At 37.4% G+C, this 14,954-nt stretch overlaps 1 protein-coding gene across 4 annotated transcripts in view; it reads left to right on the top strand.

The window, feature by feature from the left end:
• Positions 1-1,080: 1,080 nt before the first annotated feature.
• Positions 1,081-14,954, top strand: part of Eya4 (EYA transcriptional coactivator and phosphatase 4) — a 207,497-nt gene continuing 193,623 nt past the window's right edge. For 3 of the 4 annotated variants that reach the window (XM_051175388.1, XM_051175387.1, XM_051175385.1), the window contains exon 1: positions 1,092-1,157. In XM_051175388.1, coding sequence (XP_051031345.1) covers positions 1,125-1,157 — 33 coding nt within the window. In that variant the 5' untranslated portion in view covers positions 1,092-1,124. Of the gene's footprint in view, positions 1,158-14,954 lie in introns of all 4 variants that reach the window. The other variant, XM_051175386.1, reaches the window with a different exon arrangement.

The following is a 14,954-nucleotide window of genomic DNA, read 5'->3' as shown; positions in this document are numbered from 1 at the left end:
CCATTATTTTGTTAGAATCCTCGGGTACCTCCTGAGCCTGCATTTGTCATTGACCTATGCAACATATGAAACACTGAGCCAAATGCTGTGGATAACTCATAGGAAGACAAACCTTGTTTTCCCTCACAGAGGTTACTTTGGCATCAAAAGTTAATGTTAGAATAACTCATGGAGGCCTTGGAGAGTCTATTTATAAAATTCAGTTTTCAAAATGTGCTGTAGTTAAAATTGTTCTTATAAAACCATTTAAATTTTTTTGCATGACTTGGTCTTGCATACTCCTTCAACAGAAGAAAGATGAGAATTTGGGGAAGCATTTGACTTTTTGGTGTTATCTTATAATGCTACCATTATAAAATCTTCCTCTATTTGGGATCTATAATTTTATGTCTGCTTGGCTGGGGGAAAATGTGTCATATGGTATGGAGTAAAGATAATTAAAAGATTATCTTTTGAGTAATCAACTGATTGTGTCACTATAGTTTATTCAGTACTTAGTCTACTTATCTGTCTTAAAATAATTATTTTCTTCATCTCTTAAGAACTCTGTAGTTTGAAACATAGAATCTTTTTGCGGCTCTTAAGAGCAAACCTAGGGTTTAGTAATCAGCCTCCAAATCAGCTCTTAAGAAAATAAAATGATCACATGGTAATTTAAACACATTTTTTTCACTCTAAAAACAAAAATACTAAAATGCACTGTATCTTCTCAGTTTATGTTATGCAGTAGTGATTAATACTGTTTCCATTTTTTTTTTTGCTAAGCAAATAGCATATTAATTGTTTTCTGCAACTTCTACCTCCAAAGTTGTCCTGAGATGTTTTGCTTTAACTGAAAGATTCCTGAGAAGCTTTTCCCATATAACAGTTCTACTGTGATGTTTACAAGATCATTATTTAAGACATGGAAATAAAATTAACAACTCATTTCTTTCATCAAAGAGTTCACCTATATCTTAATACTGCCAACCATCTTATTAAATCTCCTTGTGCTTGATGAATCTGCAAATGAATAAAAACCATCTTTCCCTTTTTTTATTTCCACCTTTTTGTTTTAGATCATCAATTTTGAATATAAGGAAGCGGCTTCTACGTGGGAGTGTCAGGAGAAGCGAGACAGCCACATGGAAGACACCCAGGACCTAAATGAGCAATCAGTAAGTCTCAATTTAACATGAGATGTTAAGACCACTCTCAACATATTCTTACACATGAGTCTATTGTCTGCAGTAAGGTTTGGAGTTAAATATATCTGTTGATTTTTGAATTCTCTTGTAAGGTCATGAAATAGACCTTTGGCCATGTGTGTTGTTCCTGCTTAATGATGATGTCACATTTTGATGTCTCCCTTGACGCTCCACTTGGAGAGTCTGAGGTTGGAAGACTGGGGTGTTGAAATAATGCTGTGTGTTTAGACAGTTTGAGCAATTTTATGCACTTCCTTTGTTATGGTTTGTTCCAAACATGCTGGATGGCTTATATATTGTTGGCTATTGGAACTATAATAGCGAGAGGATATTATTAGCATGCCGATTGCTCATCTCATGGATGAAAACCACAGTACTCAAGGGTTTTCCTTATTTTACTAGATTCATCAGGACCAAGAATGTGGCAGCTTGGTAACAATCCCATTAAGATTTTGTCTTCCTGTCGGGAGATGCTTGATCTGGCTTCTCCTGTTGCCTCATTGGTGGGAGCTCAGTGACATTAATTCTTTATTGTGTGCTACTAGGGGCATAGACTGCTGGAGACTGCCACCCGAGTCGTTCTGTACACAGGGAAGAAGACATGGATATCACCAAGAATGTGTTCCACAGGCAGATATGTTCCTCCTTAGCTTGTACAATCACGTTTGACCTTAAAGTCTAAGGTTTCCCAGGGACAATTGAGGACAAGATGCTTGTGTATAGATACTTGCAGCACATTTCAGTTTAATTTTTTTTTAAAGGCGATGTATATTTTGGTAAAAAGCTGCTACTCTCAATTTATTTAATTTGTTTTCAGAAGATGATTAAAAATACATACACATTGACGTTTTAGATTTTGTGTATAGAGATTACCTTAGTGTAATTTCATTATATAATTGTAGTGCTACTCATTTCCTATAGCATCATAAGAAGCACCTGAAGAGCAGTCACAATGCTGTGAAACTTGAAGTTAGCCAGTAGACATGGGAGTACTGAAAACTGATGTCACAGACAAAACTGACAATGACAGGGAAGGGGTTTAAAACAACCTTCAGAAGCATTGGCTATAGAATTGAAATACATACACTAGAGCTCTAGCTAGTGGATTCCGGGCCTCATGATGTCTGTCTCCTCCCACACACCTTTGTATGTTTGTACCTCTTGCTGGGATCAGATTTCTGTGAGAGTGATCATGTGCCTGGAGGTCAACAGTGCATGATGCTGTCACTTGAAGTTGCAACATGTACTTTGTTCTAATATTCACATAAAATTCTCTCTCTGTGTGTGTATGTGTGTGTGTTATATGGTCCAATGTCCACATATTTTTGGAGATTGATTTTTCAGGGGACAAAACAAAAGTATTAAAGATGGAAGAATTTGAGAGAAGCAGGTTGACTTATTCATCAGTTACTCTAGGGAATGTATATGCAAAAGAAAGACTATCCATTTTATTTTCTAATACTTTTAAATAAAAAGTACTTCCCTTCCCTCCTTCTAATCATTCCCGTATACCCATTTACTCTTTATCAAATTCATGACCTTTTAAAAAATTGTTCACACACACACACACACACACACACACACACGTATCTGTGCGTGTATGTGTGTGTGTGTGTGTGTATGTATCGGATGATATAAATACAACAGAATATCTGCTCTGATGCAGTTGAAGCTAAGAAAAACATACTTATACTTAACATGAGGCTAAGATGTTACTGGAGGTTTTAGATCACCTTTGACCGAACAGTGCCCAGAATCTATGAATTGTGCTTATCATATCACTGGGTTCCTTTCAGTGATATTTCAGCATTGATACCTTTTAACCATTTTTTAAAGTTGTCAATGATGCTACTATGTGGCCAGGTGTAAGAATCAAATATCTAGAGTGATCTGTGTAGCTTCTGACATGACTCCATTTTCTGAGCTTAAACTTTACACACATAGCCAGTCTATTCATCTCAAAAGTGTGCAGATGGGTATTGAGAAGTGATAATGAAGACTCATGTTGTGTGGCTGTATGCTGCAAACTTGAAACTTCCGTGTGATCTTTTTATTCCAACTTCATGGCTTTCTTCCATACTCCACTTTGTCGACAATGGGACAGTTTGTATTGTGTCATCCATCACTATGGACAAGTCAAAAAACCAAGACTATTCCCTTTCCAATAAAATAACCCATACTTGAATTAAGTCATTAAATAATTTTAAATCTCTTATAATGTATTAATTTCTCAAAATCTTTTGAAAAGTGTAGCATTTATTAAGATATAGAATAAATATGATGGAATTGCAGTTCATAAGATGAAAATCTTGAGAATGGATGCAATGGTACGTATGATGCATGCATGCTCCCTTGAGAACTTTCTACATATTCTTCTTGATCTACACCATATTCTTGCAATATAAATCTAAAGGCTGCCATTTCACAGACATCACTCATATAGTGTTAAGGTCAAATAGCAGTTAAGGACCAGAGATTAAAATAGAACATACTTTTATCTTGCTCTAAAATCTGTAATGGATTTTTCATGGTACAATATAGTATTGGTAGTTAAAGATATGAGCTTTAGGGACAGGCATTACTGGTGAATACTTTATAAACATTGGGAAACCACTTAGATTCATCCTCATCTGCAGAGTGGAGATAAAAACATGAGACATGATGTACTAGTGTGTGCTTCATTGAACATTCATTAAAATGAAAACCTGTTCTAAATAACTTGGGAGCCATGGGAGATGGTTCAATCAATAAAATGCCTCCTGCAGAAATATAAGGACCTGAGTTCAGATGCCCAGCACACACATAAAAAGCTGATGTGTAGCAAAGCTGGTGTGTAGCATGTATTTATAACTCCAGTGTTAAGGATGCAGACATGAGCTGATACATGGAGCACACTGGCTAGCCAGTCTATCCAGTTAGTAAACTCTATACTGTCTGAGAGACTGTCTCAAAAATATGGTAAAGAGCAATAGAGAAAGACATCTATTGACATCAACTTTTGTACTCTATAGGTACACTCACATATATGCACAATATACACATGTACACACATGCATATGCACATAAAATAATATACACATACATTATCTCTCTTTCTCTCTCTCTCTCACACACACACACACCTTGTGATAGGAAATCTTCAATGGGTACCCCTTCTTTCTTGCCTAGTGAGCTCTTTTCTGGACCTTCCTACCTAGAGCTTTCTAGGTCCACAAATCCAGCAGATTGAAACTGACCTCACCAACTGTCCAGTCCCTCCATTTTCCTCCTTCTCCACTCTACTGTACCATTGCTGGCTTCTGTGAATGCATTCATCACCTCCTCAACAGCTGAAGTAAAACAGCAACAGCAGCAAACAGATGATCATCCTCCCCCTGCTCCATCCTAACTATCCATTCCTGACTTTTTCTCATTTGAAGCCATTCTCCATTCTTCAGTTCTTTTAACTTGGAGCTTTTATTTTAACTCGTTACTACCTTGTCCTGCTTCCAGCTACCTCTCTTTCCAAACCACAAGCCCAGTCACACTATTGCTCTTCACCTTATCTTACAACAGCCCCTGCTTGCCTTGTAGAGAAAGGACCATGTATGGCGCAGCATAAGAGACTAAATATTAACGATTTCCTCAGCCTCTTTTCTACTTTCTGTGATCTCCCAGATCTGAGGTCTCTACACACTTGTAAGTGTGATGGAGCCCCTCTTCTACTAGACTACTCTGATGTTCTTAGAGAACCACTTGGAGCTCGTTAATCCTGAGAAACCCTCCCAAGCTCAGTCTTTTTTCTCTACCTTACCAGCTACATAGAGTCAGCCATGCTGGGATGCCATGTTGGGTTGGCCACATGGATCCGCCACAGTTCTATCAGGTGACTCTGCAGTGGTGACCCTTTGGCATTATCTCTAGCCTAGCATTCACCCATGAGAACTAATACCTAAATTGTTTACTTACTTGTCTAACTTCTAGATTACAAACTACTGAACCCTTTTCCTCTTGAACTTTCTGTCACAATTTTTTCAGATGTTCATTAACTTTTTCTCTTAAAATGCTTATATGTTTTTTGATGAGGCATGTCAGTGAATGGCCTGACAAGTTTTAGAAAGCCAAGATGCTTAGAATATGTGAACTTCTCATGAATTTGCATTTGACTTGCATTTGAGAAGAACTCCATAAATATTACAGTTTACCTGCATATTATCAAAACAGTTTGTCCTTAAACCTTCTTTTGTATTTGTTTTTGTTGTATTTGGCTCTTATTTTCCAATTTGGCTAACAGCATCTAGATAGTTTTGGGGGCAATTATAAATGAGACTTAACTTTCCTAAAAAGAAATAAGACTTAAATTTCCTAGAATTCTGTCATAAGTTTCTATTCCAGAGTCACTTTTAGAAGAAGTTTAGGTGACTTTAGTTTACTATAATTTTTAATTTAAAAATGTTACTCTTTAGATATATATTTTTAGATTTATTTATTTATTATGTATAAAGTGTTCTGCCTGTATGTCTGCCTACAGGCCAGAAGAGGACACCAGATCTCATTATAGTTGGTTGTGAGCCACTATGTAGTTACTGGGAATTGAACTCAGGACCTCTGGAAGAGCAGCCAAAGCTCTTAACCACTGAGCTATCTCTTCAGTCTCCAAAAATATTATGCTTTTTCAGTGACTTGACTCTTTTTTTTCACATGTTGATACCAGTTCCCTCTCCCTCACTCCCTCTTAACTTCTTTCCCCCCTCACATGCACCCTGACCACCCTCCCCTCCCATCCTCCCACCCTCATTCCACATGTAGGGCTATGCTGTCCAGGTGGGGTCATGTAAATCTGTCAAGTCATTTGAACTAGAGACTAGGACTTCTCTCCTGTCTCTATGTTAAGGGAGTATCCCTCCATGGGGGATGTGTCCACAAGGTCCTTTTGTGCACCAGGAATACATCCTGGTTTCACTGTCTGAGGTTCCTTAGATTGCTCAGTCCTTCTAGCTGAGACCAATGTTCAGGGGGTAGGAGTCAGTCCCATGCTGGATTCCCAGCTATCAGTTGGGGGCCCGTTAGCTCCTCCATGTTCAGGCCAGCTGTCTCTATGTGTTTCTGGAACCTGGTTTTGTCCTCTCTCTTTTCATCTGGATTCTAGTTCAACTCAGTATTTAGTTGTGGGTGTTTGCTTCTGTTTCCAACAGGTAATAGATGGGGGCTCCATGATGGTGGATAAGTTAGTTGTTGATCTCATTATCAGGGAAGGGCATTTATGGTAGCCTTTCTACTGTTGCTCAAAATCTTGTAGGTCTCTAGATATTTCTTTAGGTTCAGTTTTCTTTTCAAACCAATAATGGCTCCCTCTTTTTTGCGCTCTCTCTCTCTCTCTCTCTCTCTCTCTCTCTCTCTCGTGTCTTCTATTCCTACCCTGACTCAGTCTTACTAGTCACACGTGGTTAAAAGAATCTTCTGTCTTTAAGTGTTTTTGCTTGAATTGTATGTCTGTGCTCCCTAAAAAGAGGCCAGAAGAAGGTATTAGATTCTTTGCAACTAGAGTTACAGATAGTTTTTGAGCTGCCATGTGAGTGCTGGAAACTGATCCTAGGACTTCTGTAAAAAATAGCAGTGCTCTTAACTACTGAGCCATCTCTCCAGCCTCTAAAAACTTTATTCTCGCTGAGAAAGCCAAGAGTTTAGATCATACTTGGCAATATTTCCTTTGATACTGTGAACTATATTATATTCCTGGAATTCAAATTAAGAATAGACAATTTGTAGTCTTTTTATAATGCCTGTAAATTCCTTATATATGATAAACAAACTATATAAAAGCTCTATTTTGATGGAGTGAGATATTACTGCAAAATTTTTTCCTTTTGTCTAACTCATTCAAAATAATGTGATAATGTCTGGCCTATATTTATGATCAAGCTAGAATGCTTGAAAATGAAACATTTCTTAATTTAAAGTATTACATGTTATATCATAATTTTAAATATTATAGGTTACATAATAAAATATTAGTGCATACTAGTGAAATAAAATGAGTAAGTTACAGTTCATGGTAGAATTGCCTTCTTTAAATGTTATATATCAAGGGCCTGAACATTCCTGTCCATTTCAATATTGTCACTAAGTCAGCCTACTTACACCTCAGTACAATGTATTATTAATTATTATTTATATAGCTTTTTAGAATTATAATTTAATGTGTCAAAATTGTTTCACAGATAGCAAACTAGATATCATAAGAAGATTTTAACCATGTGACATTTTCCCACATTTGGAGAGCCATCATTGGGTTTTGCTTTTGATAATGTATACTTGGGACCAGACTTACAGAAGATTAGTCTGGAAGGAAGATGGAGGTATCAGAGCTTCAGATTGACTGCTTCAGTGTTGGATAGTTGTCAAGCTCTCAGAGAAGTTCTGTTTTGTAAGATAGATTTAAGTAGAGCTAGGGTATCTTTGAATGCCCTAAGTCTCTTAGCTGGACATACAGTTTATATATTGTATTGTGTTGACCCAGTAATTCTCTCTTATGAATAAAATAACAATAATTGTTGATTATGGAACTATACTGGGTTTCTTCTGTGCTTTCTCAAATGGAGACTTAGGAAAAGTAAACACAATACAACTTCGACATGTGGAAAACTTCATTGATGAAAAGAGCTGCCACTTATGGGACCATCCTGAATGCTTTATGTGACACCTCATGAAGCCTCATTGATAGTCCATTGTGGTAAGCTCTGTCATGGCCCCAATCTGCAACTGAGCGTAGATGCTACTGGAGTTTGATGATTGATGCAAAACTATTCTGATGGATTGTCAATAGTGTTATACCCAAATCTAGGCTTCTTTGGTCAACTTAAATGGTGATCAGACACCTCAGTACTTTGAAGTATGTATTAAAAAATTAAATTTAATGATTTTATTTAAATGTCAATCAACTGTATTACATACGGGTTTTGGTGACAAATGTAAATCATTCCACCATAATTACAAACCAATTGCACAGTCTTCATCAGTAAACACTTTAATGAGCAGTTCTAAGACTACAAAATATATGGAATTAAATAATATTCAACAGTCTCCATAAGTAAGTATTCACGGGTCACAGATTGATGTCTAGGAAACATGCTCAACAATAAATTGAAAGATAAGACAACAGAATTTCTATCCTGCTGCACAGTTTACTTTAGCATGGGATGGTATGATATTGCATCCATGTCTATTCTACAGTTGATTTGGGCCATTCTGTTACTATTAATTTATTAAGTGATTCTTTGTGGACCACTGCTGTGTTTGAAGCATGGTTTAAGGGTACTTGGTAAACAGATTCAGAAGACATTGCTTTTCCTGCAGTTAGAAGTACAGTGTAGGGGAAAGCATTAAACAAAGTATGCAGCAAATAATAATGCAAAGAAAGAAAACAAGTATGCAGGAATTAATAATACAAAGAAAGAAAACGTGTGTCAGGAAGATAAGAGGTGCTTACAGGGAAGTTTGCATGGGTGAAGGACAGCTGTGGTTTGGAGAAAGAATCACAAAGGTCTAGCAGGCCAGATGTCATACCAAGAACCAAAGGAAGTGAAGGGATTAGTCTTGTGAACATCTGGGGCTTGGGCTAGAGAAATCAGCAACAGGAAATCTTCAGGCTAATAGATGCTTTGTACTTGTGAGGAAGGGCAAGGACCCCAGTGCTGGTAGAGTGATAGAAAAGGGCAGGGATGAGGTCACTGAGATTATCTGCATGGGAGTGTGTAGGTGTTTCCAGGCCATTTTAAGAAGTTATTGTTTGCTTGGTAAAATCTAAAGTGATGAGAAGATCTTGAGCTCAGGAATATTTAAGAAGTTCTTGAGAAATGGAAAAGATGAATGTAATGTAATCTGTTGAAAAATATACAGCAAGGAGAATAATTCACTGATAAAAACAAGCTAAAGTTCTTTGAGCAGCACACACTAGGTGCCTTGAAGGCCATACTATGACATGAATTTTTTAATTAATTAATTCATTTTTTTTTAATTTTACATGTCGATTCCAGTTCCTTCTCCCTCCTTCACTCCCTCCCTCTTACCTTCTCTCCCCCCTCACATGCACCCTGACTACTCTCCCCTCCCTTCTCATCCCCTCCCTACTCCACATGTAGGGCTATGCCATTCAGGTGGGGTCATGTAAATCTGTCAAGGGACTAGGACTTCTCTCCTGTCTCTAGGTTAAAGGAGAGTATTATTTGATGAACTGAAGTAGAGGTGGTGAGAAGTGCTGGGTTCAGACACTGTTTTGAAGACAAGAACGAGATGACTTATTGATGCATTGGATATACACTGTTAGACTGTTAGAAAAAGAAAGGAGTCACAGATGATTTCTACTCTTTGTTTTAAATACTGGGAGGGATAATGACTGACATTGACAAAGATGGGATGTGTAACACTAATAATGAACAGCCAAAGACAGATATTGAGGTTAAAGCTGAAGACCAGAGAAGCAAAGTGGTCAGCTCTTACCTCTATCAAGGCTGGGGCGATCCTGTCCTTGATGTGACTGCAGACTGAATACACTGCACTCCTGTCTCCATCCACCTTATAGTCTTCTCTAGTGCTGGGATTAAAGGCATGCACCACTACTGCCAAGCTTCTATACTAACTAGTGTTGCTGCTGGGATTAAAGGTGTGTGCCACCACTACCTGACCTGTTATAGCTAACTAGTGTGGCTAGCTTTGTGCTTTGATCTCCAGGCAAGCTTTATTTGTTAGATCATAAACAAAATGTCACCACGAGGATGCCTTGAAAGGACTAGGTAGGGGTGGTGATTGGGAGCTGCATTTTAGACACAATGGTAGAGACAATTCTGTTTTTACTAACATTGTTCTACAATCTTCTTTCTTCATGTATCATCACGCACTTGCCAGTTTTCTTCCATGTGGAATAGGCCATATAGCATGTTCAAGTCTAAAATATAAGTGCATGGGGTATAGGTATCATTTTCAGGCTAACCCATGAAAGTTTGTTTGTATTTCTTTAGTTCATCTGTTCGCCTAGGGTGATGAATGAGGAAGAATCTGGATCGTTGAGGCACTGCATAGGGGACAGATTCTCATGAAACTAATAGGGGCATGTGAAATTCTCCTTGCTGTTAGACTCTAAGAAGAAACACTGGTGAGTCTGATATCACCATCTGGAAATAAAGTGAGGAGGTTAGACTGGACATACACAATCAGGGACTTCAGGATATCAGGGGGGAAATTAGAGAAAGGAAATCAATGGGAACAATTTAGACAAAAGAGGTAAGTCTAGATAGAAAAAAACTAAGGAAGAAATTATTGAATACTTCAAATTTAGGGATCATGGAGATGACAGTCTCTATGAGATATAAAGTAACTGCTTGAACCGGCTGCTCAAATTCATTAGACTGAATTGTTCCATGAGTATGTATTTCCACATGTAGCCAATTTTTGTTTGTTGTGCTTCCTTCCAACATTTCCAGCAGTCTTATCCCCAGGTTTTGATTACTGGGTTTACTCTTGTCTCAGGATAGAAAGGGCCAACATTCATTTATGAGCAGGTACTGGTACATCATTCAGTAAAGGATTTCCATCGAAGTTACCAAAGCCATAAAATATTTAGAATGAAGTATTTCTTAGCAAAGAGTTAATCGTTTTATCATTATTGTACTTGTAGATGTAATATATAGGTTTTCTATTTTGGCAAAGAATTGACCACAGCAACATGTGTCTTATCCTTAACATTATTCATATTTGAGTTATTTAACTCTGTCCTGTACAAGGCATGATTCTTAACAGCATCTCTGATATACACCCACTAGATGTCAGTAGCAGCCCCTTCCTTTTTTGTAACAATAAAAAAAAAAATATTGAGTCAATACCTAAATGTTTTCTTCAAAAGGAGGGGGTATCAAGAATTATAATCTGCAGCACCCCTGACTTCAGGTATTACTTACTTATAATCTTGAATATAGTACCTCCAAATACTTGAATTAGGTTCCTTGCACTTTTAATATGACATGTGATAAAACACAATCAACAGTTCTAGGGTGGAGAGACAAAACCGTAACACAGAACATAAGGAAGAAAACAAAATACTGTTTCAACAGTGAGGAATTAGAGTCTGCAGCATCACTAGCCTCCTCAAAAACAGAGCACATATGGGATTCACTCATACCTTCAATGGCACCTCAAATTGTGGGATATGTTATCTTAGACGCAATTCGTCCTACCCTGGGAAACATAATATAAAAATGTTTCAGAGGTATAAAGCAGAAGGGGGTAAGGCTTGCCTATGAGCCCAGGGTGGATTGGAATTTCTAAATTAGAAGGACTAAGAGATTATGGATGTGGGGGAAAGGTAGCACAACTGAGAAGCTGAGAACAGACTGAAAAAAAGTTTAAAGTCAAAGTGATACAGTTCTGCTCTCTGTAACCAACAGGATGCTGTTATTGTACAGCATGAGAGCTATATTAGATGATGTTACCTTCTGTCTCTGAACTTCCAACTCAGCACAATTATGTCAGTTTTGAGTAAGAAAGTAGTATAATTACAGTAGTGTTTTAGGAAAATTAACTTGTTTGGAATGTTAATGAAGAATGAGAAGTCCTCATTGTTGAGATACATCTATGATGAAATGAAGTCTAGGAAAGTAGTGATGGTGGTGGGGGAGGGTTGAAGCCAAACCTAGAAGGCTACTAGATTTATGAAACAGGAGTGGGAGGGTAGCTTAGGGCATGTGAAACTGGTTGTACATAAACTCAATGGGTCTGAACTGGGGATTCACTGGTAAATATTTTCTACAAAGGAAAACATTATATATGGTATTTTTGATTTTCTAGAAATAGTCTCTTATGGACTAACCATTTATGCTGAAAAATGAAGACAGCCGTGTACATCAATTTAACAGGCAATATATATTTTAATAAGACCTTATAGATAAAGGTAGTAGACTGCTGGCCATGCTCTGGTAGTCTGTGGCCCAAAGTAGTGATTTGACAGTGGAAAATTACAAAGGTGCAAGAGTAATGGAAGAAACTTGATGAGGAGGCTCTACTGAACTTAGTACTAACTGGACTGAGTAGATAGGAGGAAGGTGTTGAAATGGGGACAGAAAAGAACTATGGGAAGTCTCTTAGGATATGTCATAAACAGAGTGCATGAGTGGGAGTCGGTGACATAAGGAACAAGAAAGTTATGTCTGAATGCTAGGTTTTACAGAGGAGGTCCGACTGTCAGTTGGTGAAATTCGGTTGGGCTGTGACAGGCTTACGGTGCCCATGGGGAGCAAAACAGTACTTCCTTTCAGCGATGCTTCTGAGAGGAAGCAATGTTTAAGACAAGGACAGAATGAGCACAGATGTAGGAGACTAGCATGAAGTAATAGAGGAGATGAACCGGGAGAGACTGAGAAGAACGTAACCTGTAGGACAAGAGTTCTCAGAGCCATGGGTCAAGAGGGCTTTCTGGAACATTGGCTACCACTGTGTATATTTGAAAAGGTCAAGCAGACAGGAACTGAAGAAGAGGCGGTTTCACTTTCAGAATGAAGTCCCATTAAAGACATGGCAAGAAAATGCATGTGGATGGTAATATGGAAGTAAGAAAGAGCTTGGAAGCTTAAAGAGAAACAGGGTGGTGATTTAAGGGAGACCAGTTGATGACACGCCTTGAGAAGAGATCTTTCCATGGATAATATGCTCAGGTTATTGCCTAAGGGATGATGGGACTTGATGGAGAACAGAAAGAAGACAACTTGATGGTTGAGGGCTTTAATACTCTGATTCTAGGAATATTAGACCATGTATCATCAAGAATTCCAAGGCACTTTCCCATATGGCACTAGTTTTTTTTTTTTTTCAGTAATCCTTCAGCCAAGTACATCTGTTAATACAATGCCAGGAAGTACATGGGAGCAAGGTAGGATCAAGGGCTTAAGTAGCATAAAGAAGATTTGCAATAGCCATTGTTCAAAAGTGGTAGGTGATCTGAAATCCAGTAAGCACATAAATAATTCAGTTGTTTTCAGTTTTCTCTTAGACGTTTCTTTTTAGACTTAATGTTGACATTGAAGGTTTATTCATTCTTCATTGAGATAATCAAGAAAAACAACTACTGAATAATGAAAATGTGGTTATCACCAGAAGGAGCCACTTGTGTGATATTTCGTGAAGTTATTTGGACACAGATTTAAAACGTGTCCAGGTTTCTTCAGGGTGCAGAAAAACCTTGCAAGAGTTAACTTGTGGGAAAGTTCATATTAACTCTCTTGGCAGGAACTAGGATAGCAGAGTGGAAGAAGAGTGCAGAAGAAAAACAAACAAACTAGAGTTGAAAAAGAGAGCAAACATCAACTACTCACTCTGCTTGGTTTTCATTTAACCTCTGCTGCTGTCGATATACACGAACAGTCACGTACACACAGGGTCTGAGTCCTAGATGCCACAGTGTACTGTAGGCTGCCATGGTCTTTATCGGTGTTACAAATAGATGCACACATAATGCATGCAAGCATATATATTTATTCACATATCACAACAGTTAGATTAGGTGAATGTTGTTGCTGTTCTCTAGATTATAGTCCAGAAGGCCATCTTGCAAGTTGGTGAAAGGGTAGAATTTGAACCTAAGAAGTACATCTTAAGAAATTGCAAACTTAAGTGCTAAACAAAACTTATTTTTTTTATTCCCCAACTCTGACTCTGACTTTAACAGAAAACCTTCAACAACGTTTTAAATTTTTATACGTGAGATGAAAAATATTAGATATGTGTCTAGTTTTTATTAACCTTCCCTTTAATTCACAGATTTATCATACTAGAGACCATGTGGAAAGGGCAAACTAAGGAAAATAGATGATAGATCTTGTCTATTTCTCAACTTAGTGATTAAACAAAAAAATACATTAGATGGAATTTGAAGTATATAATGGTTTTCCTACAAGATGGAAGGTTCAAAAGTTCCCTCTCATTTCTTTTGCAATAAATATCTTGCCAAGTTTATTTCTTTTTCATCTTGCCACACTTAATGTGAGGGCTAGAGGACTTGTTGCATAGGCAGAAGGGATAGATTACACTCTCCAAATAATTTATTCTATGAAGGCAAGTTGGACTGACAGGATCTGTTCTCCCTTCATAGCAAGTGCAGCAAAGTTTCTTAATTGACTTCAAAATCCATGCTAACGTTTGAAAGCATGGTTCTGCCTAGGGTTTCTTGACATTTGGATAAGACCCTGAGAAACATACTGAAGAACTCTATCTTCATGTAAAGATTTATTAAACTATTGTATTTGAACTATAACTAAAATGGGCATCATTTTAAATCACTCAAAAAGGTACAAATCATCCAACTTTATGTGTTTGTTTTTCTCCTAGTTATTATTTACCGCTCAATCAGCATTAGCAATAGACAAACAATTTGGCTGCTAAATTACACTAGTGTAGAATTTCAAAGGCCCTTATTAGAGGGAGATGTAATTTCATCCTCTAGACCTTTTATATAACAGAGTGCATATTTCGGTTACTTCATTTTGACCTGGAATTAAACAATGGATTTAAATTAGGAACAGGAAGTTAAAATATTTATTCAATAAAAAATTGAAAAGACAGTGTGGTTGCTTTTGAAACTGCTAAGGATGTCTTTATACTTCATAGTATTACACTCTTAATTTAGATAGCTCTCCCCTGAATAGATCTAACAATTCTGATTGGGTAAGTTTACTTTAGAGACCATGTAAAATGAATACATTTGTCAACTAACACATTTGATGGATATTTAACAATAATATCTTT

Source organism: Phodopus roborovskii, unplaced genomic scaffold (assembly GCF_943737965.1).
Source record: "Phodopus roborovskii unplaced genomic scaffold, PHOROB, whole genome shotgun sequence".
Lineage (NCBI taxonomy): Eukaryota > Metazoa > Chordata > Mammalia > Rodentia > Cricetidae > Phodopus > Phodopus roborovskii.
Note: the sequence above shows the minus strand (reverse complement) of the source record. Positions and strands in the feature narration are given on the sequence as shown.